At 51.4% G+C, this 27,134-nt stretch overlaps 1 protein-coding gene across 2 annotated transcripts in view; it reads right to left on the bottom strand.

Annotated features, from left to right (window-relative positions):
* The window catches only part of LOC147102029 (calcium/calmodulin-dependent protein kinase kinase 1-like), a 227,662-nt gene that overhangs the window by 42,840 nt on the left and 157,688 nt on the right, over positions 1 to 27,134 (bottom strand). For both annotated transcript variants that reach the window (XM_085964177.1, XM_085964176.1), the window contains exons 8-14: positions 22,119 to 22,140; positions 21,929 to 22,017; positions 19,040 to 19,239; positions 17,418 to 17,471; positions 14,116 to 14,189; positions 8,799 to 8,886; positions 1,559 to 1,687 (exon numbers count right to left, since the gene is read on the bottom strand). In XM_085964177.1, the coding sequence (XP_085820303.1) occupies positions 1,559 to 1,687; positions 8,799 to 8,886; positions 14,116 to 14,189; positions 17,418 to 17,471; positions 19,040 to 19,239; positions 21,929 to 22,017; positions 22,119 to 22,140 (656 nt within the window). The remainder of the gene's footprint in view (positions 1 to 1,558; positions 1,688 to 8,798; positions 8,887 to 14,115; positions 14,190 to 17,417; positions 17,472 to 19,039; positions 19,240 to 21,928; positions 22,018 to 22,118; positions 22,141 to 27,134) is intronic.

The raw sequence follows: 27,134 nt of genomic DNA, 5'->3' as shown, positions 1-27,134 counted from the left end.
GATGTGGGCGTCGCTGGCAAGGCCGGCATTTATTGCCCATCCCTAGTAACAGACCCATGGGCTTGTAGCTGCAGTTACTGCAATGATGGGTCACTAAGCTCAGCTCACTGGTCCTACAAGGACACAGGGTGGAGATCAACAGAAAGAGAGAGGAAACCTCAGACATCTCCTGGTGGACACTGACACTGCCAGAGGTCTAGAAACACATGGTCCACCTGCCTTCTCATCCAGGGCACAGCACTGGGGGTTTCTATTCCAAATGAGGGATGGGGCAAAACTCTACAGAATCAAAACAGAAGGAGCAAACTTATGGAATGCCCAAAATGTGACTTAATCCTGTTCTTTGATTTAAATATTGTTCCCATTCTCGTATTGTTCACACTGCTAATTGTGGATTGGAAATGGTTTTACTGACACTCACGCCCCAATTTTAACCCAGCAGACAGGGCAGGAACTGGGCGGGGCGGGTCGGACACCTGTTTTACACCCCGTCCGAGTTTGTGCTTCTTTGAAGTCAATGGGGTGTAAAATCGGGCGAGGTTTAAAATAAGCGTCCGAGCCGAACCCGTCCCATTCCCGTCGGGCGCATTAGGTTAAAATCAGAGTTCTAAGCCCAGGACCAATCTGTCCTGGGATATATTTTGCAAACCATCTGCAGTCCATCAGAGTGGAGTTCCAGTAGGGCGGGAGTTGTGTCCACTCCTCCGACTCCTCCCCAACTCCGGCCCATTTCCCTGGGTCGGGGGTTATCGAACATGTACGGTGGGCCTCTGGCAGGTTTCCCGCTGCCAAGAGGCAGCTCGCCAGTGCACGGTTGCTTAATCCCGACGGTGGCAACCAGTTGAGGCAGCCGGGCATTTAAAGGGGCAGAGGATTCCTGAAGATCAGGGAGATCAGCAGAGACCGAGGCTGAGGCCAGAATGTAAGTGGGAGCCAGATTGGAAGGAGAGGAGTCCGGTACAAGGCCTCGCCCTGCGTTGGGGAACCTAAGGGCCGCTCCCGCTGCTTCCAGGGGCCCACCACCACCTTCTACATAGTGACGCTGGAAAGCGGAGGTAACTGAGGCAGATGCCAGGGACCTGGTCCCCACTCCAGCACACCCCGCACCCCCCCCCAGCCAACACTGGCACGCAGAGGGTGGGGGAGGAGTCACTAGTGGTGGTCCCAATGGTGGCGGCGGGAGGGAAACCCAGGTCAGTGCGGAGAGGCGGCAGTAGGCCTAACAGGCGGGATATGCCTCATTCTCCACTGCTATCCCGCCCCATCTTGAATGGGATGGCACCAGGAGAATCTACCAGGAGAAGCTTTATCGGTCACTAGTGGCAGTGATGCAGTACTGCAACACACCAGCCCCATTTGTTTCCCATTGGACAGATACGTTCAATAGATCTGTGCCCCTTAAACAAGCAGATGCCAAACCTCAGACCAATGGAAATGAGAAACCTCTCTGTTAGTAAGTGTAACTGTAAGGATAAGGTGAAGAAACATTGACATCTTGCTCCTATAGGGCGCATTAGTCTTTCCATGTATTTGTATTAAAGATGAAAGGTTTTCTTACCACAGTCGAGAGGCTGGAGATTAACTTGACTGAGTTCATCACCTCCTCCTCGGTGACTTCCACCACGCTGCAATGCTCCTCCTCCAGCGGAAGAGGATCAGTCCCGTTCTTCGTCACCCACTGATGCAGCTGCACAACAACCACAGATTAGCACCTAACGTTCCTCGTAGTTAGTTGTTCAAAGACCCATTTCTGGTAATGAAAGACCTGCCTCCTTCAGTGTCATTAAATCTGAACAAGATGGGAATATCGGCCAATGTAACTGTAAGTGTTTCAAATAGAGCTATTTTGATGACGATTACAAGAAATGGTCATGCATTCAACCAAACACTAAAGGGCAATATTAACCCTATCTGCCTGGCGGGATCTGGGTCGGGGGGGGGCGGTGAGGTACCACCAACGCTGCCTCCGCAAGATCCTGCAAATCCATTGGCAGGACAGGCACACCTACGTCAGTGTTCTTGCTCAGGCCAACATCCCCAGCATCGAAGCGCTGACCACGCTCAATCAGCTCCAATGGACGGGTCACATTGTCCGCATGCCCGATATGAGACTCCCAAAACAAACGCCCTACTCGGAGCTCCGGCATGGCAAGACAGCCCCAGGTGGGCAGAGGAAATGCTTCAAGGACACCCTCAAAGCCTCCTTGAAAAAGTGTAACAACCCCACCGACACCTGGGAATCCCTGGCCCAAGACCGTACAAAGTGGAGGAGAAGCATCCGGGAAGGCGCCGAACACCTCGAGTCTCTTCGCCGGGAGCAAGTGGAAGCCAAGCGCAGGCAGCGCAAGGAGCGCACGTCAAACCAAGCACCCCACTCACCCGCCCCTTCAACCACCGTCTGCCCCACCTGTGACAGAGACTGTAGGTCCCGCATTGGACTAATCAGTCACCTGCGAGCTCATTTTTAATGTGGAAGCAAGTCATCCTCGGTTCCAAGGGACTGCATAAGAAGAAGAATGTTCTAGCCCCGCCCACCCGAATCCTGCTCCCAGTTAAAATCCCCCCCCCCCCACAACAAGCCATTTGGTTTCTGTAAAATAACAAGATGGCCGGGACTATCAAAGCTAAACAGTAACATCTTGCATTTATATCGTGCCTTGAAAGTAATAAATGGCCCAAAGTGCTTCACAGGCAAGAGCACAGACTGCAGTGTTGCAGTTAGAAGAGATGACCAAACACATGGTCAGAATGATAGGCTTTGAAGAGGATTGTATAGGCAAAGGAGGGGCTTAGGGAGGAGTCCCATAGATTAAAACCAAGATGGCTGCATCTGCTCTCTCAGGATGATGTAAAAGATCCCACGGCACTATTTCGAAGAAGAGCAGGGGAGTTCTTCCTGGTGTCCTGGCCAATATTTATCCCCCAACCAACATCACTAAAAACAGATTATTTGGTCATTATCACATTGCTGTTTGTGGGAGCTTGCTGTGCACAAATTGGCTGCTGCGTTTCCTACATTACAACAGCGACTACACTTCAAAAGTACTTCATTGACTGTAAAGCACTTTGGGATGTCCTGTGGTCATGAAAGGCGCTATAGAATAGCATATTTTCTTTCTTTTCTCTCTGCAAGGACGTCTGGTTTAATCCCTATATGACTAGCAATTCCTGTGCTGTTCCAATCATAATCTTGCAAAAGGCTGACACCATGCCATATCCTTCTGATATTGAACAGGGTGGGCTCTGGTACAGATGACGTCCTCCTCATCAAAGCTCCTGGTCTGTCTGGCTTTGACAATACCGAGTCGAGCAGCAGGAGATGGACTTTCTCTGCAACCTGCCAAAGACTATTCTATTGGGTTAGCGTAGGTTTTATAGAACAATGAGGCTGACGAAGATGATGGAAAATCTTAGGGGACTAAATTCGGTTGATTTGCGCCTCCTGTTAGCGTGCTAACGGGGCGCGAATCAAGTAGCTCCTGGGCACGATGCTGCTAACGCCTCCCCGAAATTCAGCGGGAGGTTAGTGGTGGCACTAACTGTTAGCACCGCGCGGCGCAGTGCCGTGCAGCGATGACTTCATCACCGTGCGCAGCGCCCCGCTCGCGCCCTGGCTGTAATATTGGGTGGTACCCCCCCGGCTTACCGCCGGATGCTATGCCCACCGGGGTCAGGGGGGCATATTGCGGTCGGGGCGGCTCTAGTTAAAGGGGAGGTGGCAGGTGGCCATTTATGTGGCTGGCCGCCTGCCAGCACCTGCCCCCGTTGCTGTCCCTGGCCCCAGTGAAGCCCCCCCCGCAGGGTACCGGCTGCTCTCCGTGAGACCAGCACTCCTCTTGTTTGCCGGCATACCGATCCTTGGTAGACCAGCTGGGCGCCAGACACGCTGCGCCAGGCCCCTCCCCTTTAATAATGAGAGGCAGGCCTACAGTACCGCGGCGCGACGTGCATTGGCTTGCAGCGCCCCAAGAGGGATGTGAGGCGCTTCCAGTAGCGCCCCTCCTCCTCCTCGGGGCGCTACCTGGGAACATCGGCCGCAGGGGGCTAACTTTTTCGGGGCGCTAAAATTAGCACACCGGCGAAGGTAGCGCCCCAAAGGCGCGCTACCCAATTTTTACCCCCTAGTTTCTTACAAATTCCCAATCTTTGACTAACCTTTCCAGCTATCTGTTCATTTTATTCCCCAGTGTCATGGTGATCAAATTGAATATTTGCCACTAAAGAGCTCTTGCTGGCCCATAAGTGAAGTGGGATAATATCATGGACAATCGAATGAAGGAGAAGAAACCTTGCAGTTAAAGAGCCCCTTTCACACCCTCAGGACATCCCAAACTGCTTCACTGCCAACAAGTTACTTCTGAAGCGTAGTCATTTTGTTTATGTAGGAAAACATGGCAGTTCACGGTGGCATAGTGGTTAGCACTGTTGCCTCACAGCACCAGAGACCCGGGTTCGAATCCGGCCTCGGGCGACTGTCTGTGTGGAGTTTGCACATTCTCCCCGTGTTTGCGTGGGTTTTCTCTGGGTGCTCTGGTTTCCTCCCACAGTCCAAAGATGTGCGGGTTAGGTTGATTGGCTATGATAAATTGACCCTTAGTGTTAGGGGGATTAAATACGTGGGGTTACAGGGATAGGGTGGGATATGTGTTGGTGTAGGGGTTACGGGGATCGGGTGGGATATGTGTCGGTGCAGGCTCGATGGGCCGAAATGGCCTCTATCTGCACTGTGGGGTTTCTGTGATTCTGTGATTCATGCACAGCAAGGTCCCACAAACAGTAATAAGATAAATAACTACATAATGCATTTTGCATGGTGTATATTGAGAGATAAAATATATTTACTCGGCCTTCTCTATCCTGAAGAGGATGCACCATTGTCTGCCTGTGGTCTTATTTTGTCTGTAGTTATGTGAATCTCTTTAGTTGTGACTTTCTTTTCTCATTGGGAAGGTGCTGTCATTAGTAACAATAATAACAACAACAACAACAACGTGTATTTATATAGTGCCTTTAACGTAGTAAAACATCCCAAGGCGCTGCACAGGAGTATTTTAAGACCAAAAATTTGACACCGAGTCACATAAGGATAAATTTGGGCAGGTGACCAAAAGCTTGGTCAAAGAGGTAGGTTTTAAGGAGCGTCTTAAAGGAGGAAAGAGAGGTAGCGAGGCGGAGAGGTTTAGGAAGGGAATTCCAGAGCTTAGGGCCGAGGCAACAGGAGGCACGGCCACCAATGGTTGAGCAATTATAATCAGTGATGCTCAAGAGGGCAGAATTAGAGGAGCGCAGATATCTCTGGGGGGTTGTGGGGCTGGAGCAGATTACAGAGATAGGGAGGGGCGAGGCCAAGGAGGCATTTGAAAGTAAGGATGAGAATTTTGAAATTGAGGCGTTGCTTAACCGGGAGCCAATGTAGGTCAGCGAGCACAGGGGTGATGGGCGAACGGGACTTGGTGCGAGTTAGGACACGGGCAGCCGAGTTTTGGATGACCTCAAGTTTACGTAGGGTAGAATGTGGGAGGCCAGCCAGGAGTGCATTGGGATTGTCAAGTCTAGAGGTAACAAAGGCATGGATGAGGGTTTCAGCAGTGGATGAGCTGAGGCGGGGGCGGAGTTGGGCAATGTTACGCAAGTGGAAATAGGCGGTCTTTGTTATGCTGCGGATATGTGGTCGGAAGCTCATTTCAGAGTCAAATATAACACCAAGGTTGCAAAAAGTGTGGTTCAGCCTCTGACAGATGTTCGGGAGAGGGATGGAGTCAGTGGCTAGGGAACGGAGTTTGTGGCGGAAACCGAAAACAATGGCTTCGGTCTTCCCAATATTTAATTGGAGAAAATTGTTGCTCATCCAGAACTGTATGTCAGACAAGCAGTCTGACAATTTAGACACCGTGGAGTGGTCGAGAGAAGAGGTAGTGAGGTAAAGCTGGGTGTTGTCAGCGTACATGTGAAAACTAACGCTGTGTTTTCAAAGGGAATAACATCACTTTTGATAACGTCTACCAGGCCATTGACAAGGAGAAGCAGACAGAAATTGGTTCTCCATGTTCCCTGAAGGAGTAATGCACAGATGATCTTTTGTCATGAGCGACGCTTGTGTCCTCTGAAGTGATTGCTCGTTAATTCAGCAACTCCCCGTATACATCACACAAGAGGGCAGCTCCTCAGTTAGTCTGTACGGCCATTCCTGATGGCATTAGGGACCAACACAGTCATGAGACTTGAAGGGGTAACTTCAATGCCTGTGGGCTAATCTGGTAGAGCAGATCCCCGCCCGATATTGAACCTGCCCAGGTAGTGAAGGTGAACATTACCCCCTGAGAGCATCAAAAATCAACTGATTTGCTCTGAAGCCATTTGATGACTTGCTGTTAGGCTGTTGTGGTGAAACACTGGGAGAACGTTTCATTATTTATTGACTCCAGGAGCTTTGACAGGATTGGCAGTGGGCGGTTGTAGCTATTAATAATCTTATTAATTATTAAGGAAAAACTTTTTTACTCAGCGAGTGGTTAGGATCTGGAATGCACTGCCTGAAAGGATGGTGGAGGCAGACTCAATCACAGCTTTCAAAAGGGAATTGGTTAAGTACCTGAAGGAAAAAAAATTGCAGGGCTGTGGGGAAAGGGCGGGGGAGTGGGACTAGCTGGGGAAAGGGTGGGGGAGTGGGGCTAGCTGGGGAAAGGGCGGGCGAGTGGGGCTAGCTGGGGAAAGGATGGGGGAGTGGGGCTAGCTGGGGAAAGGGCGGGGGAGTGGGGCTAGCTGAGGAAAGGGCGGGGGAGTGGGGCTAGCTGGGGAAAGGGTGGGGGAGTGGGGCTAGCTGGGGAAAGGATGGGGGAGTGGGGCTAGCTGGGGAAAGGGCGGGGGAGTGGGACTAGCTGAGGAAAGGGCGGGGGAGTGGGGCTAGCTGGGGAAAGGGTGGGGGAGTGGGGCTAACTGGGGAAAGGATGGGGGAGTGGGGCTAGCTGGGGAAAGGGCGGGGGAGTGGGGCTAGCTGGGGAAAGGATGGGGGAGTGGGGCTAGCTGGGGAAAGGGCGGGGGAGTGGGGCTAGCTGGGGAAAGGGTGGGGGAGTGGGGCTAGCTGGGGAAAGGGCGGGGGAGTGGGGCTAGCTGGGGAAAGGGCGGGGGAGTGGGGCTAGCTGGGGAAAGGATGGGGGAGTGGGGCTAGCTGAGGAAAGGGCGGGGGAGTGGGGCTAGCTGGGGAAAGGGCGGGGGAGTGGGGCTAGCTGAGGAAAGGGCGGGGGGGTGGGGCTAGCTGGGGAAAGGGCGGGGGAGTGGGGCTAGCTGGGGAAAGGGCGGGGGAGTGGGGCTAGCTGAGGAAAGGGCGGGGGAGTGGGGCTAGCTGGGGAAAGGGCGGGGGAGTGGGGCTAGCTGGGGAAAGGGCGGGGGAGTGGGGCTAGCTGGGGAAAGGATGGGGGAGTGGGGCTAGCTGGGGAAAGGGTGGGGGAGTGGGGCTAGCTGGGGAAAGGGCGGGGGAGTGGGGCTAGCTGGGGAAAGGGTGGGGGAGTGGGGCTAGCTGGGGAAAGGGTGGGGGAGTGGGGCTAGCTGGGGAAAGGGCGGGGGAGTGGGGCTAGCTGGGGAAAGGGCGGGGGAGTGGGGCTAGCTGGGGAAAGAGCGGGGGAGTGGGGCTAGCTGGGGAAAGGATGGGGGAGTGGGACTAGCTGGGGAAAGGGCGGGGGAGTGGGGCTAGCTGGGGAAAGGATGGGGGAGTGGGACTAGCTGGGGAAAGGGTGGGGGAGTGGGGCTAGCTGGGGAAAGAGCGGGGGAGTGTGCCTAGCTGGGGAAAGGGCGGGGGAGTGGGACTAGCTGGGGAAAGGATGGGGGAGTGCGGCTAGCTGGGGAAAGGGCGGGGGAGTGGGGCTAGCTGGGGAAAGGGCGGGGGAGTGGGGCTAGCTGGGGAAAGGGCGGGGGAGTGGGGCTAGCTGGGGAAAGGGCGGGGGAGTGGGGCTAGCTGGGGAAAGGGCGGGGGAGTGGGGCTAGCTGGGGAAAGGGCGGGGGAGTGGGGCTAGCTGGGGAAAGGGTGGGGGAGTGGGGCTAGCTGGGGAAAGGGCGGGGGAGTGGGGCTAGCTGGGGAAAGGGTGGGGGAGTGGGGCTAGCTGGGGAAAGGATGGGGGAGTGGGGCTAGCTGGGGAAAGGATGGGGGAGTGGGGCTAGCTGGGGAAAGGATGGGGGAGTGGGGCTAGCTGGGGAAAGGGCGGGGGAGTGGGGCTAGCTGGGGAAAGGATGGGGGAGTGGGGCTAGCTGGGGAAGGGGTGGGGGAGTGGGGCTAGCTGGGGAAAGGGCGGGGGAGTGGGGCTAGCTGGGGAAAGGGTGGGGGAGTGGGGCTAGCTGGGGAAAGGGTGGGGGAGTGGGGCTAGCTGGGGAAAGGGCGGGGGAGTGGGGCTAGCTGGGGAAAGGGTGGGGGAGTGGGGCTAGCTGGCGAAAGGGCAGGGGAGTGGGGCTAGCTGGGGAAAGGGCGAGGGAGTGGGGCTAGCTGAAATGCTCTTGCAGAGAGCCGGCACGGGCTCGATGGGCCGAATGGCTTTCTACCGTGCTGTAACCATTCTATGATCTGACCGTGATCACTTCTTGCCAACAGGCGTGGGCTTTGCTCGTTTCTACTGAAATAACTAAATACAGATAGGCTTTGCTTCACATAAATGATCTGATAAATGGGAGCTTTTAATTTTCACCCAAGCATCCCACCTAAATAAAATATTGTTAATGAATAACTCTTTCACACGAGACACGTTCATCAGTGGCTCCAACTGAAACAATACAGGGTCTTATCATTTTAAAATTATGTGGTCATTCCATACCTTTATCTGGGGAATTATAATCCTGGTGTTCGGATTTTTATCCAACATCTGGAGAAGCAAGTTCTTCAGATCCTCACTGACTTGTTGTCTGGGAAAGATGGATTTAGAATGTAGGTAAACAACTGGCAGCGAAAGCAACATTTAAAGGAACATGGGAAGAGGAATAGGCCATTCCACCATCAATGAGATCAGGACTGAGCTGTGCCTCATCTCCATTTACCGCCTTACCTCCATATCCCTTGATACCCTTACCCAGCAAAAATTTTGGATCTTCCCTTTCCCCCCCCCTTTTCTTTTTTTCTCTCTCCCACATGGCAGCTGTCTCCCATCCTGCCAATACACTTCACACCTAATCTGAGCTGTCTTTTGTCTCCACTGTCCTATTACCATCTCGTCTGGTTTTGAATACCTCTTAATGTCTCTTTTACTTCTTTTGTTCTATCGCAGCCCTGCCTTCGATCTATTTTATTTCCTTTCCAGTTTTGAAAAAGGGTTAGACCCGAAACGTCAACTCTAATTTCTCTCCATGGATGTCGCCTGGCCTGCTGAGTTTTTCCAGCATTTTCTGTTGTTATTTCGGATTTCCAGCATCTGCAGTATTTTGCTATCCAACAAAAATCTATTTCAGTCTTTAAAATTTCAATGGACCCCAGCAGCCACAGCATTTTGGGGAAGAGGATTCCAGATTTCCACTACCCTTTGTGTGAAAAAGTGCTTCCTGATTTCACTCCTGAACGGCTTAGCTCCAATGTTAAGATTGTGTCCTGCTTGTTCTGGACTCCTCCACAAGAGGAAATAGTTTCCCTGTATCTACCCGATTGAATTTCTTAATAATTTTAGATACCTTGATTAGATTACCCCCTCAACCTTCTAAACTCAAGAGAATTTAAGCCAAGTCTACGCAACCCTGTCCTCAAAATGTAACCCTTTAAGCCCTGGTATCATTCTGATGAATCTGCACTGCACCCCCTCCAATGCCAATACAGCCTTCCTGAGGTTCAATACCTAAAACTGAACGCAGTGCTGCAGACGGGGTCTGAGCAAAGCTCGCTCTAACTGAAGCATCACTCCCTCACCTTTGAATTCCAATTCCAATAGTTGAGTTTGATGATTTTTTTTGCCTGTGTCCTAGCTTTTAGTGATCGGTGTACATGGACACCTAAATCCCTTGGCTCCTCCACAGCTCCTAGTCTCTCATCATTAAGAAAATTCTCTAATTTGTCTTTCTCAGCTCTAAAGTGGATGACCTCACATTTTCCCATGTTGAACTCGATCATTTTTCGATTTGAAAATGATTTCTGGAGTAAAAGTTTATTTGACAGCGGTGATTTTACCATCTTTATTACTCTGCTTATGGTTCTCCAAACTGGGTCAGGTCACCATGTGTAACGCCATGTGACAGGTTCAGCCCAATGATGAGGAAGAGTAATACAGAGATGATAATGGATTCCTGAAGGAGAATTACAAAGCTGCAAACCACTCGATGTGTTCAGATCACACCATAAACTCCAGGAACAAGGAACAATTTGGCACACACCAGAGGTTGAACTTCCATTTCTATAGCACCTTTCACATCTTCAGGCCATTCCAAAGCGCTTCACGACAATGAAGTACTTTTGAAGTGCAATCAATGTAGGCAAATGCGGCAGCCAATTTGTGCACAGCAAAATCCCACAAACAGCAATGAGATAATGACCAGATAATCGTTTTTTTGGTGACGTTGGTTATGGGATAAATGCTGGCCGAGAACTCCCCTGCTCTTCTTCGAATAGTGTCATGGAATCTCCTCCATCCACCGGAGGGGGCAGACCGGACCTTGGTTTGACACCTCATCCGAAAGACGGCACCTCCGACAGTGCTGCACTCCCTCAGTACTGCACTGGAGTGTCAGCCTAGATTATTGTGCTCAAGGCTCTGGAGTGGGACTTGAGCCCACAACCTTCTAAACAGGCAAGAGTGCTATCAGCTGAGCCAATGGATTACTGTCTTAAATGTATTGCTCCTTAGACCTTATGCAAGAAAGGGAATACTTGTTTCAGCTTCCTGCCTGGTCACTGCTGTTTGATTATGGAGATACTACAGCGGTTTCAGATACAGATATTACTTGATATGCTATTTGCTCTGATTTGGGTGCAATATGTTAATACTATATTACATTAATAACTTGAATTAGATACATCTTAGTCTTAAGTTTCTGTAAAGTTAGTTAATAGTCGAATAAATAAAGACATGGCAGGGCAGCTCGCTCCAACGGAATGCACATCCTGGGCCATGTGGGAACTCCAGGAAACTTCCCATGTCCTGGACAACCACGTATGCAGGAGGTATTGTCAGCTGGAGGAGCTCGAGCTCCGGGTTTTGGAGCTTGAACAGCAGCTGGCGTCACTGTGGTGCACCTGAGAGCTACGTGGATAGCACGTTTCAGGAGGTGGTCACCCCACAGCTAAGGAGTGTGCAGGCAGAGGGGGAATGGGTGACCGCCAGACAGAAGAGGAGGACCAGGCAGGTAGTGCAGGAGTCCCCTAAGTGCAGCTCGCTCTGCAACCAGTATTCTGTTCTCAGTACTCAAGAAGGCGATGATTCCTCTGGGGAGTACAGCCAGAGCCAAGTCCACATCACCACGGGTGGCTCAGCTGTACAGGGGGGGAGGAGGAAGATCGGGAAAGCAATAGTGGTAGGGGATTCGATAGTTAGGTGAGTAGACAGGTGTTTCTGCGGCCGCAGATGTGACTCCAGGATGGTATGTTGCCTCCCTGGTGTCAGGGTTAAAGATGTCACTGAGCAGCTGAAGAACATTCTGAGGGGGGAGGGAGAACAGCCAGAGGTTGTGGTCCATATCGGTACCAACGGCATAGCTAGAAAGAGGGATGAGGTCCTGCAGGCAAATTTCAGGGAGCTAAGGAAGAGATTAAAAAGCAGGACATCAAAGGTAGTAATTTCTGAATTACTCCCAGTGCCACGAGCTAATGAGTATAGAAATAGGAGGATAGAGCAGATGAATGCATGGCTGGAGAGATGGTGCAGGAGGGAGGGCTTCAGATTCTTGTGGTATTGGAACCAGTTCTGGGGGAGGTGGGACGGGTTGCACTTCAATAGAGCCGGAACCAATGTCCTTGCAGGGTGGGGGGGGGGTTGCTAGTGCTGTTGGGGAGGGATTAAACTAAGTTGGCAGGGGGATGGGCACCAGGATGTAGCATTAGAAAGGGGAAACAAAGGGCACAAAGGATTGGGAGAGACGGATAGTACTAAAGTAAGGTATTAGGTGAGGTCAGACTAAGAGAGAACATAGGATGGTTCACAGTGTATGTATGTGAACGCACGAAGCGTGGTTAGCAAGGTTGGTGAGCTGCAGGTGCAAATAGCCACATGGGAATATGATGTTGTGGCGATAACGGAGACCTGGCTCAAAAAAGGGCAGGATTGGGTATTAAATATTCCTGGTTATAAGGTGTTCAGGAATGATAGGGAAGGAAAGATAGGAGGTGGGGTGGCAGTATTGGTTAAGGAGAATGTTACAGTGCTGGAGAGAAAGGATGTCCTGGAGGGGTCAAGGACAGAATCTATATGGTTAGAGTTCAGAAATAATAGAGGTGCCATTACACTACTCGGTGTATTCTATAGACCACCAACTAGTGGGAAAAATATGGAGGAGCAAATTTGCAAAGAAATTACAGAGAGATGCAAGAACTATAGAGTAGTGATAATGGGGGACTTCAACTATCCTAATATAGACTGGGATTGTAATAGTGTAAAGGGCAGAGAGGGGGAAGAATTTTTGAAGTCTGCTCAGGAGAGCTTTCTTGATCAATACGTTTCCGGCCCAACGAGGAAGGAGGCATTAATACAAAAAGAAAATACTGCAGATGCTGGAAATCTGAAATAAAAACAGAAAATGCTGGAGATACTCAGCAGGTCAGGCAGCATCTGTGAGAGAGAAACAGAGTTAGCGTTTGGAAGGAGGCATTGCTGGATCTGGTTCTGGGGAATGAGGTGGGTCAAGTGAAGCAAGTGTCAGTAGGTGAACATTTAGGGAACAGTGATCATAGTATCATAAGGTTTAGATTAGCTATGGAAAAGGACAGGGAGCAATCTAGAGTAAAAATACTCAATTCCAGTGGGATAAGAACGGATCTGGCCCGGGTAAATTGGAATCAAAGATTGGCAGGCAAAACTGCAATGGAACAATGAGCTGCCTGTAAATAGGAAATAGGTATAGTCGAGGTACATTCCCATGAGGGGAAAAGGTAAGGCAACTAAAGTCAGGGCTCCCTGGATGACAAAAGAGATAGAGAATATGATGAAGCAGAGAAAGAGCCCGTATGACAAATGTCAGGTCGAGAATACACCTGAGAATCAGGCTAAATAAAGAAAGTTCAGAGGAGAAGTGAAAAAGAAAATAAGAGGGGCAAAGAGAGAGTATGCGAATAGAATGGCAGCGAATATAAAAGGTAATCCAAAAGTCTTCTATAGTCTTATAAATAGTAAATGGGTAGTAAGAGGAGGGTTGGGGCCAATTAGAGACCAGAAAGGAGACCTATGCATGGAGGCAGAGGGCATGGCTGAGGTGCTAAATGAGTACTTTGCACCTGTCTTCACCAAGGAAGAGGATGCTGCCATAGACATAGTGAAGGAGGAGGTAGAGGAGATACTGGATGGGATAGAAATTGATAAACAGGAGGTACAAGAAAGGCTGGCTGTACTTAAAGTACATAAGTCACCAGGACCAGATGGGATGCATCCTAGGACACTGAGGAAAGTGAAGGAAGAAATCGCAGAGGTACTGGCCATAATCTTCCAATCCTCCTTAGAAACAGGGGTGGTGCCAGAGGACTGGAGAATTGCTTGGATAAACCCAGCAACTACAGGCCAGTCAGTTTAACCTCGGTAATGGGGAAGCTTTTAGAAACAGCAATCAGGGACAAAATTAACAGTCACTTGGACAAGTGTGGATTAATTAAGGAAAGCCAGCACGGATTTGTTAAAGGCAAATCGTGTTTAACTAACTTGATCGAGGTAACAGAGAGGGTTGATGTGGGCAATGCGGTTGACATGGTGCCACATAATAAGCTCGCCAGCAAAGTTGAAGCCCATGGAACAAAAGGGACAGTGACAGCATGGATATGAAATTGGCTAAATGACAGGAAACAGAGAGTAGTGGTGAACAGTTGTTTATCGGGCTGGAGGAGGGTATACAGTGGTGTTCCCAGGGGTCGGTTCTAGGACCACTGCTTTTCTTTATATATATTAATTAATGACTTGGATGTGGGCTTGGATGTAAGCTCTCATGACATCAAATAGTTTCAACATCGTTACTTACTTCTCTGGAAACTCCACAGGCCGGCTCTTAATCTTGGCGTGAAGTGCCAGGATGTAGTCATCCATAAACGGGCACTGCAGACAAAGGTGCAAAGGTATTAATCAATCCTCTTGCAGTTATCAAGGAGGAAAAATTGGGTTGCTTTGCGCCTCCTGGTAGCGCTCCCGGGAGGTTAGTGGCGGCGGTAGCCGGTAGCGCCCCGCGGCCCTGCGCCTCTGGCGATGACATCATCACCATGTGCAGCACCCTGCTCGCACCCCGGCCGCAAACTTCAGTTGCGCCCCCTGACCTGTTGCCAGACGATCTGTCCGACAGGATCAGGGGGCGTTTTTGCAGCTGCGGTGGCGCACGTTAAAGGGCATGTGTCGGGCCGCCATGTTCTTTTTGGCCGCTGGCCAGCACCTTCCCCTTTTTTATTCGGGGTGCTGGCCACAATCACTCAGTCTGGCACTCCAGCACCCCACTCCCCGGCACTCCAGCACCCCACTCCCTGGTGATCCAGCACCCCACTCCCCGGCACTCCAGCACCCCACTCCCCGGTGATCCAGCACCTCACTCCCCAGTGATCCAGCATCCCACTCCCCGGTGATCCAGCACCTCACTCCCCAGTGATCCAGCACCCCACTCCCCGGCGATCCAGCGCCCCGCTCCCCGGTGATCCAGCACCTCACTCCCCAGTGATCCAGCACCCCACTCCCTGGTGATCCAGCACCCCACTCCCCGGCACTCCAGCACCCTGCTCCCCGGTGATCCAGCACCCCACTCCCCGGCGGTCCAGCACCTCGCTCCCCGGCGATCCAGCGCCCCGCTCCCCGGTGATCCAGCGCCCCGCTCCCCGGTGATCCAGCACCCCGCTCCCCGGTGATCCAGCACCCCGCTCCCCGGTGATCCAGCACCCCACTCCCCGGCGGTCCAGCACCTCGCTCCCCGGCGATCCAGCGCCCCGCTCCCCGGTGATCCAGCACCCCGCTCCCCGGTGATCCAGCACCCCACTCCCCGGTGGTCCAGCACCCCGCTCCCCGGCGATCCAGCACCCCGCTCCCCGGCGATCCAGCACCCCACTCCCCAGTGATCCAGCACCCCACTCCCCGGTGATCCAGCACCTCACTCCCCGGTGATCCAGCATCCCACTCCCCGGCGGTCCAGCACCCCACTCCCCAGTGATCCAGCACCCCACTCCCCGGTGATCCAGCACCTCACTCCCCGGTGATCCAGCATCCCACTCCCCGGCGATCCAGCACCCCACTCCCTGGTGATCCAGCACCCTACTCCCCGGTGGTCCAGCACCCCACTCCCTGGTGATCCAGCACCCCACTCCCCGGTGATCCAGCACCCCACTCCCCGGTGATCCAGCACCCCACTCCCCGGTGATCCAGCACCCCACTCCCCGGTGATCCAGCACCCCGCTCCCCGGTGATCCAGCACCCCACACCCCGGTGATCCAGCACCCCACTCCCTGGTGATCCAGCACCCCACTCCCTGGTGATCCAGCACCCCACTCCCCGGTGATCCAGCACCCCACTCCCCGGTGATCCAGCACCCCACTCCCTGGTGATCCAGCACCCCACTCCCCGGTGATCCAGCACCCCACTCCCTGGTGATCCAGCACCCCACTCCCCGGTGATCCAGCACCCCACTCCCTGGTGATCCAGCACCCCACTCCCCGGTGATCCAGCACCCTACTCCCCGGTGGTCCAGCACCCCACTCCCCGGTGATCCAGCACCCCACTCCCTGGTGATCCAGCACCCCACTCCCTGGTGATCCAGCACCCCACTCCCCGGTGATCCAGCACCCCACTCCCCGGTGATCCAGCACCCCACTCCCTGGTGATCCAGCACCCCACTCCCCGGTGATCCAGCACCCCACTCCCTGGTGATCCAGCACCCCACTCCCCGGTGATCCAGCACCCCACTCCCTGGTGATCCAGCACCCCACTCCCCGGTGATCCAGCACCCCACTCCCCGGTGATCCAGCACCCCACTCCCTGGTGATCCAGCACCCCACTCCCCGGTGATCCAGCACCCCACTCCCCGGTGATCCAGCACCTCACTCCCCGGTGATCCAGCACCCCACTCCCCGGTGATCCAGCACCCCACTCCCTGGTGATCCAGCACCCCACTCCCCGGTGATCCAGCACCCCACTCCCCGGTGATCCAGCACCCCACTCCCTGGTGATCCAGCACCCCACTCCCTGGTGATCCAGCACCCCACTCCCCGGTGGTCCAGCACCCCACTCCCCGGTGGTCCAGCAGGGCCCTGGTGTGCGCAGCACTAGGCCCCTCCCCATTAATCAGGGGAGGGCGGCTTGCGGTACGCGCTGCTGCACGTAGCGCCTCGATATTCAGTGGCAGCGCCCCAGGAAGGGAGGGGAGCGCTTCCAGTAGCCCCCCACCTCCTGTTTGGGGCACTACCACTGAACGTACGGCGCAGGGCCGGTAATTTTTTCAGGGTGTTAAAAGTAGCTCCCCGGCGAAGTTAACGCCCCAAAGAGGGCGTCACCGAATTTTCCCCCCCCAAGTGTTCTAGTTAAACCAATGTATTTTGACTTACATAGAATTTATACAGCACAGAAAGAAGCCAAATTGGTCTACACCAGTGTTTATGCTCCACAGGAGCCTCCTTCCACCCCACTACATCTCACTCTATCAGGTTATTTTATATGTTGGCTTATTAACTTACAATATTGGCACTGATGTTTCAATGGATTGGGCCACAGGGCGATAGCACCTGAGTTTCCAGTGATTCTCCACATGGTTAGTCACATTGGCTGGGGTGTCAGGGGAGGCATTGAGTGGGAGTGTTGCCTGCCCGGGTGGGACAGACACCTGGAGGGCACTTTGTGCTGGGGCACTGCTGTCCTCCAGACAGTTGCCTACAGGACTGCGCTGATAGAGGGGTGGCCACTGCTTGCTGGCACTGCGTGTGGTGCAAGCAGTAAAACCGAACAAAAGAGAAAGGAGAAAAGAAACAAAACAAGGTGCACCGTGTGTAAGAGGCACAGCATCCCGGGCCAGTCCACCATCTTGCTGACAGTTGAACTTTACCCCTTCGTCTTTGCAGTTGGAGCAGAACCCTCAGCAAAATGGCAGCTTTGAAGGTTGCAATTCCTGCTGTCGTTTGAGGGTTAACCCTGACACAGGCAAGTGTGGAGGAAAATTCACACAAACAAAATGATCCATTTCCAGTACACGCACTGTTTAATGGACCTTGCGTATCTGAGCTTGAGTCTAACCTCTGCTGCACTCCCACCTGACTTACAAATAACCCGGATCCTGTCACAGTACGAGAGCTATTTACCTACCTTGCCAAAGACCAGGCAGTACAAGGTCACTCCAATGGCCCAGACATCCAAAGCCTGTAACACAACGTTATCAATGTTACTACAATTGTCCTAATTGATTTCAAAGTAGCCATCCTCGTGTACTAATCCATCTGTGGCATCAGCCCACCCGATCTCTGCAACCCCCACCCTCCAGCCCCACACACCCCTGCTTACACGCTCCATCCTTCCAACTCTGATCTACTCATTCACGAAGACACCAATATTGCCTGCAGGAAAACTAAACTAATGGAAGCACATGTGGGAGATCAAATCATAAGCCAGGTCGTGAGGGAGAGGCCATGACAAAGGCACAGCCCTCCTGCCTTGGCCCAATCCTTGTCAGACACCATTACATTGGGAATCTGCCCATTTTACTTTCCGAATGCTTCAGTCAAATCAATAGTTACTTTTGCACACTGGGCAACCGACAAACCTCGGGAAAAAGCTGATTGATAAAAACCTGACAGCCCCAAAGAGCTCTCAACTCAAAAAGCAATGCACAACTTCCGCTCCCCCTCCCCTAGTTTCCCTACCACTAAAGCCCTGAACCCTCTCCCACATCTCCCTCACTCTTGAGACCCAACTTCTGCTTCCTTGATCATGAGCTGAGGGACCAATGCAATGCTTTTGTTATTAACAATTTCACCGAGTGTCAGCCACAACCACTCCCTCCCCACGGTGCAGAGTGTCCCCACCCCCAGAGGGAGCTCTCACCTCAGAAGGCAGGCTCTCACTTCCCTGCAGGATTAGCAAGACATTTCTTATCCTGATATTTGGCCGTCAAGGGCCTTGAGTACCTCCATCGGAGTGGCAGATGGTATTCCGATTTTCCACTGGCAAAGCAGGGGCAGACGCCTCTGTACGGGATGAGGCTGACCTCCCTGAATATTAACACCACCCTGGCCCCAGGATTTAGGATGGGGGTCAATGGTCTGCACCATCGGAGGACGGAGTGAAGCAGGGAAACCAACAATTTTAGACCAAACAACGCAGACAACAGCTTGCATTTATATAGCGCCTTTAACGCCGTAAAACATCCCAAGGTGCTTCACAGGAGTTTACCAGACATATTTGATACCGAGCCACAAAAGATATCAGGACATGTACCCAAAAGCTTGGTCAAAGCGGTAGGTTTTAAGGAGCATCTTAAAGACGGAGAAAGACTTGCATTTACATAGCACCTTTCACCACCACCGGATGTCCCAAAGCACTTTACAGCCAATGAAGTACTTTTGAAGTGTAGTCACTGTTGTAATGTGGGAAACGCAGCAGTTAATTTGTGCACAGCAAGATCCCACAAACAGCAATGGAATAATGACCAGATAATCTGTTTTTAGCCACACACCGAGGATAACTCCCTCGCTCTTCGAAATAGTGCCGTGGGATCTTTTACGTCCACCTGAGAGGGCAGGAGGGGCCTCGGTTTAACGTCTCATCCAAAAGACGGCACCTCCCTCAGGGATGACTGCACTGGGGTGATGGGTGAACGGGAACACTTAAAGTGAATGAGTGAAAAATAGACCCCGGCCAGGATCTCGTGACGCAGAAACTTTCTTCCATTTAGTGGTGGAGTTATGAGACACAGGCCATTGTCTGCCTACCTTCCCATGAAAGCTCTTCCTGATCTCGGAGAGTGTCTCTGGTGCCATGAATGCCGGGGTCCCAGCTGTACTGGACAGCAAGGCGTCGTTCCCTTCAAACTGATTGCTGACTCCAAAGTCAGCGATCTTAATGTGCCCGTCATCTCCCAGGAGCAGGTTTGAAGGTTTGACATCTCGATGGATGATCTTCTGGTAGTGTACTACGGGAATTGGAAAGATAAAATAAAGTTATTTTGCTAACCCACTTATTACATAGAAACATAGAAGATAGGAGCAGGAGTAGGCCATTCGGCCCCTCGAGCCTGCTCCGCCATTCAATGAGATCATGGCTGATCATCCAAATTCAGTACCCTGTCCCTGCTTTCTCCCCATATCCCTTGATCCCTTTAGCCTTAAGAAATATATCTAACTCCTTCTTGAATATATTTAATGAATTGGCCTCAACTGCCTTGTGTGGTAGATAATTCCACAGGTTCACCACAGGTTTATTCCAGAACCTAGAACGAATCAGGGCCTATTTTCAGTTACAGCTCACACCAGGTGTGTGGTGGGCGGAGCAACGGCACCAGCGAGAGGCCTGAACCATGTTCGTGGTCGATGGCAAGAACCTGCCCCCACCCGCACCCCCAGCCCAAGGGAATTCCTGACACATAGGGTGCATCAGGGGGAACATTTTACCAATTCCTACCCGAATTCCCAATAGCCGTTCATGCCGGACAAAGCTCCATACCTGGATCGCAAATTCGTAAAATTAACCCCTTGCATGTCACAGGCTGGCAGGAAGTGACTTACAACGCAGCTCATCTAAAACAGTCCCAAGAAATCAGGAGACAGATGTGAGGGACCATCAGAGGCTGTTAGAGTAAGTGTCGGATCATAGAACAGTATCGAGAATGCTGGTCCAGCACACTGTAGGAATGCACCCATTCCATAGTGAAATATAACCTCCTATAGCGGAAGTGTTCACAGATTGCATTTACACAATGGAGTGAACTCACTCATCCTGATATCATGAGTGGAGGAGTTTGAATGTCATCACCAAGACCATCTACTTCCACCTCCGTAACATCGCTTGTCTCCGCCCCGCCTCAGCTCATCTGCTGTTGAAACCCACATCCCTGCCTTTGTTACCTCCAGACTCGACTATTCCAACGCACTCCTGATCCGCCTCCCACCTTGCACCCTACATAAGCTTGATCTCTTCCAAAACTATGCTGCCTGTATTCTAACTCGCGCCAAGTCCTATTGACTCGTGTGCTCGCTGACCTACATTGGCTCCCGGTCCACCAACACCTCAAATTTAAAATTCTCCCCCTCATGTTCAAATTTCTCCATGGCCTCGCCCCTCCCTATCTCTGTAACCTCCTCCAACCCTACAACCCTCCAGGATCTTGGCGCTCCTCCAATTGTAGCCTGTTGTACATCCCCGATTTTAATCGCTCCACCATTGGCGGCCGTGCCTTCAGTTGTCTCGGCCCCAAGCTCTGGAATTCCCTCCCTAAACCTCTCTGCCTCGCTACCTCCTCCTTTAAGTCGCTCCTTAAAACCTACCTCTTTGACCAAGCTTTTGGTCACCTGCCCTAATATCTCCTTATGTGGCTCGGTGTCAAATTTTGTCTGATAATGCTCCTGTGAAGCACCTTGGGACGTTTTAATACGTTAAATGTGCTAGCTAACTGAAAGTTGTTGTTGTTAAGGAAGAACACTCTGACCTAATAGTCCAGATTTGTCTGGTGTGACTGAAGCTCAATATGTTTATATTCGATCAACATGTAGCATCTGTAATACAGGAAACTTTCGATTTACCGGCACCTAAATAACCGGAAATCTCGGTGAACCGGCAAAATTCAGGAGTAGGTTCAGGTAACTTTTATTACTTGCCTTCCTCCATGTGTTGCTGTGCAAGGGTGTGGCTGCAGCTGTTGCTAAGCTACAGACACGCTTGGAACTTGTGGCCATTGTTCTGAACCTGTTGCTAAGCAACAGGGTTTGTTGCTTTATACGGAGCTCTCAGCTCTCCGTATCTTTTACTACAGCGTTCGGTTATCCGGAATTTTTGATGAACCGGCACCAGGTCAGTCCCGTCGGTGCCGGATAAAAACAAGTTTCCTGTATTTTCAAAGTCTACTTTCTACACACATTTGTTGTCAACTTTTCCTATTTTAAATTCTTATGTCCAAGTTTATATTGGAAACTGCCTATAATAACCTCATCACACTGTAATGACAATCTTACTCCCCTCCCCGCCACCCATGGAGATGCTGCAGCAGTTTCCATTCTAAATGGTCATAGGAATTTATAATGAAAATGTGAGAGTTTAATATTGGGATTAAAGTGCCTTGCTCCAATTATACCACCCACTTCACCTGAGGACTACACTCAGTCCTGACTCCCGATGTATAACGCACGGGGAGATCGACTAGCTCATGTAATAAATATGAAACGAGGGATTCTCCCAATTCCAAGGATGTGTGCAGATGTGGGAGGCCATTCAGCCCACTTTTCCCATCCTTCCACAGAACCTACTGGATATTAAATAGAATGTACAAAACACTAATCTGTGAATTTCAACCAGCCTTCACTTCATTTGAACTGTGACAATTCCAAAATGCTGAATGAGTAAAGGGCAGAAAAAGTTTCCTCGAAAAACATTTCAAAATAATATTTCAAATGGCCCAAATCTGTCACCGTAGTTTCAAATTGTTTGATAATTGCAAACTGTAAATGGCTAAAAATGACATCAAAAGTTTAATCACAAAACAATCTGCTCAAGATAATTGTAGGGATAAAACAGCAACCACATCAGAAGGTACTGCTTGGAGATTAATATCAAATGTGGTCACCATGCAGTAAGGCAGTTGCTATGGGAACATGGTATTTAACACTCACAGTATTCGATGCCCATGATGATATCTCTGAAGTAGAAATGTGCCTGTTCCTCCGAGAACAGTTTATCAGTCGGAACCTCCATCACCGGACTAAATAGTGGAGAAGACACGATGGGTAGAATGGAGAGTTAGATACAGCAACAACACCAAGTGCTAGAAAATGGCAGGGTTAACAATGATTCTGGACTTACCCTTTACTCATGAGTTCAAATACTGAAAGCACAAGAAAAATAAAATGAACAGATGAATATATAAATTCAAATAGGAAGATGGCGATAGATTCTGGATTAATAATGGAACAAACTTAAAATTTAAACTTCAATTTTCCTTTTATTCTATATAATTTAACCTAATCTACTTCTTCAGATGTTCTTTTAGAAGTTGTTTAAACACTTTTCTTGCCTTGCTTCTGCTTCCTCCTGACATTGTAAAAACATTTGACTGTCTAAAAATCGGCTTCACAGCTTTTCGAGTTGTGCTCACACAATGTGGTATTTATAACATACATGTTAGCATGTATCAAGCATGTTCACAAGTAACAAACACGTAAACAAGTATCGAACATGTAAACAATGAATGAACCACATAAACAGGAAACAAACACTTTCGCAAGTAATAAACACTTAAACAATTATTGAACACATTGACAAGTATTGAACATGTTAACAAGTATTCAATGCTTGTTAAATATCGAGCACGTTAACAAGTATCAAACACGTAAGCATAATGAAAACAGAAGCAAACATGTTAACATGAGGTGTCAGCCATGGCTCAATTGGTCGCACCCTTGCCTGAGTCAGAAGGTCGTTGGTTCAAGTCATACACACGGGTTCATTACTCTCACTTGTTAACGTGTTCAATATTTGTTAATGTGTTCAATATTTGTTAATGTGTTCAATATTTGTTAATGTGCTTGTTGCTCATTTGCCTGTTCATTACTTCATAATGTGACACAGTGCGGTATGGATCCTAATACCTGTACAATACACAGTCTTATACAACGCTCCGAGACTTAACTGCCCTGGGTTTCCTCGCGGATTCTCCCGATCGGCCACCGGAACTTCAGTGGAAACATTGCCGGGAACCCCAGATAAAATGGGTAAATGTGCCTTCTCCCGATCTTCCGCCATAGTAACAGAAATGGCCGTCAAGGCCCAGTGGCTGGTTCAATATAAATGTGGGAAGGAAACCCAGTTTGGAGCAGGCAACACTCCAGCCCATTATTTGATGGCTGGGGAAGTGGAAAATGAAGCCACAGAGCAGAGGGAGGCCCTGTTTACCCCTCCAGCTCCCCCTCCCCCTAGGACTATGTGGCAGCTTGCCTGGAAGGAGGTGGAAGCGGAAAATTTGAGGGCCATTGCTACCGCCGTCAGTGCCAGCCCTGTGGTGCATGCTAGCAGCAGGTGTCTTTGCAGCAGACGGCCTAGCTTCTGTCACTGCCTCCCAGGTCCAGCTCCTCTGGTGAATCCGGGCAGGGCGGCCTCTGCCTGTCAACGTGGGTAGAACCAGGCCGTTCACACAATGCGTGGCACCTCTTTCCTGCTTCCTGGAAAAACCACGAGCTCGGCATTGGCTAATCCCCTTGTGCCGATATTCTGGATGTTCCAAGGGAAAGACACTTGAAGCAAAGGGGGCAGAATTCACCGTCGGCGAGGGTTCAAAGCAGGCAGTAACGGATCGCTGTACACCCTGCCCAATGCAAAGGAAAATCAGGCGGGGGGTATGACAGGCAGACGATCCGCGACTACCGCCGAAGCAGAATTTTTCACCCCCCTCTCCAGGATAATGAAGAGCTGACAGGGAAAAGAGAAAAACAAAAGCTGGAAGCACCAGAACAGGAGAAGGCAGTACTATAGGAAAAAAAGGATTTGCATTTAAATAGCGCCTTTTACGACCTCAGCATATCCCAAAGCGCTTCACAGCCAATGAAGTACTTTTGCAATGTAGCGCCTGTTGTTATGTAGGAAATGCAGCAGCCAATTTTTGCACAGCACTACCCCAAATACAGCAATGAGATACTGACCAGATAATCTGTCCCGGTACTGTGCTGGAGTGTCAGCCTGGATTATGTGCTCAAATCTCTGGAGTGGGACTTGAACCCATGACCTTTGGACTCAGAGGCGAGGGTGGGACCAACACTACCAACAGGAGGCTGATTGGAGGGGTGGGTGGGCCAGTGCTCAGCTCTCTCCCTCTAACAAGGACATCAATGGGCTTTCCGCCGCTGCCTCGTCACCTGCAGTTAGCTGGGTTGTCGTTACTTCAGCCAGGAGGTTGGGAATTCAATGGTTAACCTTGCCCTTCCCCCGCCATTATTTTAATGTAGAGGGGTCGGCAAAGGTTGGGGAGCTGAGCTTCCTGCTCGGGGTGGGGGCAAGGATCTCCCCCTCAACCCCATTTACCCGGCTTTGCTCCATAGCTCTTGATACCCTTACCCAATAAAAATCTGGCAATCTCAGCCTTGAAAGCTCCAATTGGCCCCCAGCATCCACAGCTTTTTGGGGGGGAGAGTTGCAGATTTCCACTGCCCTTTGTGTGAAGAAGTGCTTCCTGACATCACCCCTGAACGGCCTGGCTCTAAGTTTAAGATTATTCCCCCTTGTTCTGGACTCCCCCCACCAGCGGGAATAGTTTCTCTCTCTCTACCCTATCAACTCCTTTAACCATCTTAAACACCTCAACTGGATCACCCCTTTATCTTCTATACTCAAGGAAATACAAGCCAGGTTTATGCAACCTGTCCTCATAATGTAACCCTTTAAGCTCCAGTATCATTCTGGTGAATGTGCGCTGAGTCAAAGCAGCTGTGTGACATGTTTGTCCAAAGAATAAGGAGATGACACTTTCATGACATGATGTTTACCAACTCAAGTGGCATCATCACCTCACCAAGTTAGGAAACAAGACGAAAGGTTTGCCGGACAGCTCGACAGAATCACTTACATCAACAATCACATGCATTCTAAAACACTGCTTAAAATCCAGACGATCACTCTAGCCTTGAAATGTCGTGCCAGTTCTCTCTGCCTCTCGGCATTTTGTTGAGAGTTCCGCCAGTCTTCTGGTGAAGATAATTTCGGGAGACCGAGGGGAAACATCGAGAGAGACCGAGGGGAAACATTGAGAGAGACCGAGGGGAAACATCGAGAGAAACCGAGGGGAAACATCGAGAGAGACCGAGAGGAAACATCGAGAGAGACCGAGGGGAAACATCGAGAGAGAACGAAGGGAAACATCGAGAGAGACCGAGGGGAAACATCGAGAGAGACCGAGGGGAAACATCGAGAGAGACCGAGGGGGAACATCGAGAGAGACCGAGGGGGAAACATCGAGAGAGACCGAGGGGAAACATCGAGAGAGACCGAGGGGAAACATCGAGAGAGACCGAGGGGAAACATCGAGAGAGACCGAGGGGGAAACATCGAGAGAGACCGAGGGGAAACATCGAGAGAGACCGAGGGGAAACATCGAGAGAGACCGAGGGGAAACATCGAGAGAGACCGAGGGGAAACATCGAGAGAGACCGAGGGGAAACATCGAGAGAGACCGAGGGGAAACATCGAGAGAGACCGAGGGGGGAACATCGAGAGAGACCGAGGGGGAAACATCGAGAGAGACCGAGGGGAAATATCGAGAGAGATCGAGGGGAAACATCGAGAGAGATCGAGGGGAAACATCGAGAGAGACCGAGGGGGAAACATCGAGAGAGACCGAGGGGAAACATCGAGAGAGACCGAGGGGAAACATCGAGAGAGACCGAGGGGAAACATCGAGAGAGACCGAGGGGAAACATCGAGAGAGACCGAGGGGAAACATCGAGAGAGACCGAGGGGAAACATGGAGAGAGACCGAGGGGAAACATCGAAAGAGACCGAGGGGGAAACATCGAGAGAGACCGAGGGGAAACATCGAGAGAGACCGAGGGGAAACATCGAGAGAGACCGAGGGGAAACATCGAGAGAGACCGAGGGGAAACATCGAGAGAGACCGAGGGGAAACATCGAGAGAGACCGAGGGGAAACATCGAGAGAGACCGAGAGGAAACATCGAGAGAGACCGAGGGGAAACATCGAGAGAGACCGAAGGGAAACATCGAGAGAGACCGAGGGGAAACATCGAGAGAGACCGAGGGGAAACATCGAGAGAGACCGAGGGGGAACATCGAGAGAGACCGAGGGGGAAACATCGAGAGAGACCGAGGGGAAACATCGAGAGAGACCGAGGGGAAACATCGAGAGAGACCGAGGGGAAACATCGAGAGAGACCGAGGGGGAAACATCGAGAGAGACCGAGGGGAAACATCGAGAGAGACCGAGGGGAAACATCGAGAGAGACCGAGGGGAAACATCGAGAGAGACCGAGGGGAAACATCGAGAGAGACCGAGGGGAAACATCGAGAGAGACCGAGGGGAAACATCGAGAGAGACCGAGGGGAAACATCGAGAGAGACCGAGGGGAAACATCGAGAGAGACCGAGGGGGGAACATCGAGAGAGACCGAGGGGGAAACATCGAGAGAGACCGAGGGGAAACATCGAGAGAGATCGAGGGGAAACATCGAGAGAGATCGAGGGGAAACATCGAGAGAGACCGAGGGGGAAACATCGAGAGAGACCGAGGGGGAAACATCGAGAGAGACCGAGGGGAAACATCGAGAGAGGCCGAGGGGAAACATCGAGAGAGACCGAGGGGAAACATCGAGAGAGACCGAGGGGAAACATCGAGAGAGACCGAGGGGAAACATGGAGAGAGACCGAGGGGAAACATCGAAAGAGACCGAGGGGGAAACATCGAGAGAGACCGAGGGGAAACATCGAGAGAGACCGAGGGGAAACATCGAGAGAGACCGAGGGGAAACATCGAGAGAGACCGAGGGGAAACATCGAGAGAGACCGAGGGGAAACATCGAGTGAGACCGAGGGGAAACATCGAGAGAGACCGAGGGGAAACATCGAGAGAGACCGAGGGGAAACATCGAGAGAGACCGAGGGGAAACATCGAGAGAGACCGAGGGGAAACATCGAGAGAGACCGAGGGGAAACATCGAGAGAGACCGAGGGGAAACATCGAGAGAGACCGAGGGGAAACATCGAGAGAGACCGAGCGGAAACATCGAGAGAGACCGAGGGGAAACATCGAGAGAGACCGAGGGGAAACATCGAGAGAGAGAGAGGGGAAACATCGAGAGAGAGAGAGGGGAAACATCGA

The sequence above is a fragment of the Somniosus microcephalus genome, chromosome 22 (assembly GCF_052327205.1).
Source record: "Somniosus microcephalus isolate GS21.2 chromosome 22, FLI_Smic_1.0, whole genome shotgun sequence".
Taxonomy (NCBI): domain Eukaryota; kingdom Metazoa; phylum Chordata; class Chondrichthyes; order Squaliformes; family Somniosidae; genus Somniosus; species Somniosus microcephalus.
Note: the sequence above shows the minus strand (reverse complement) of the source record. Positions and strands in the feature narration are given on the sequence as shown.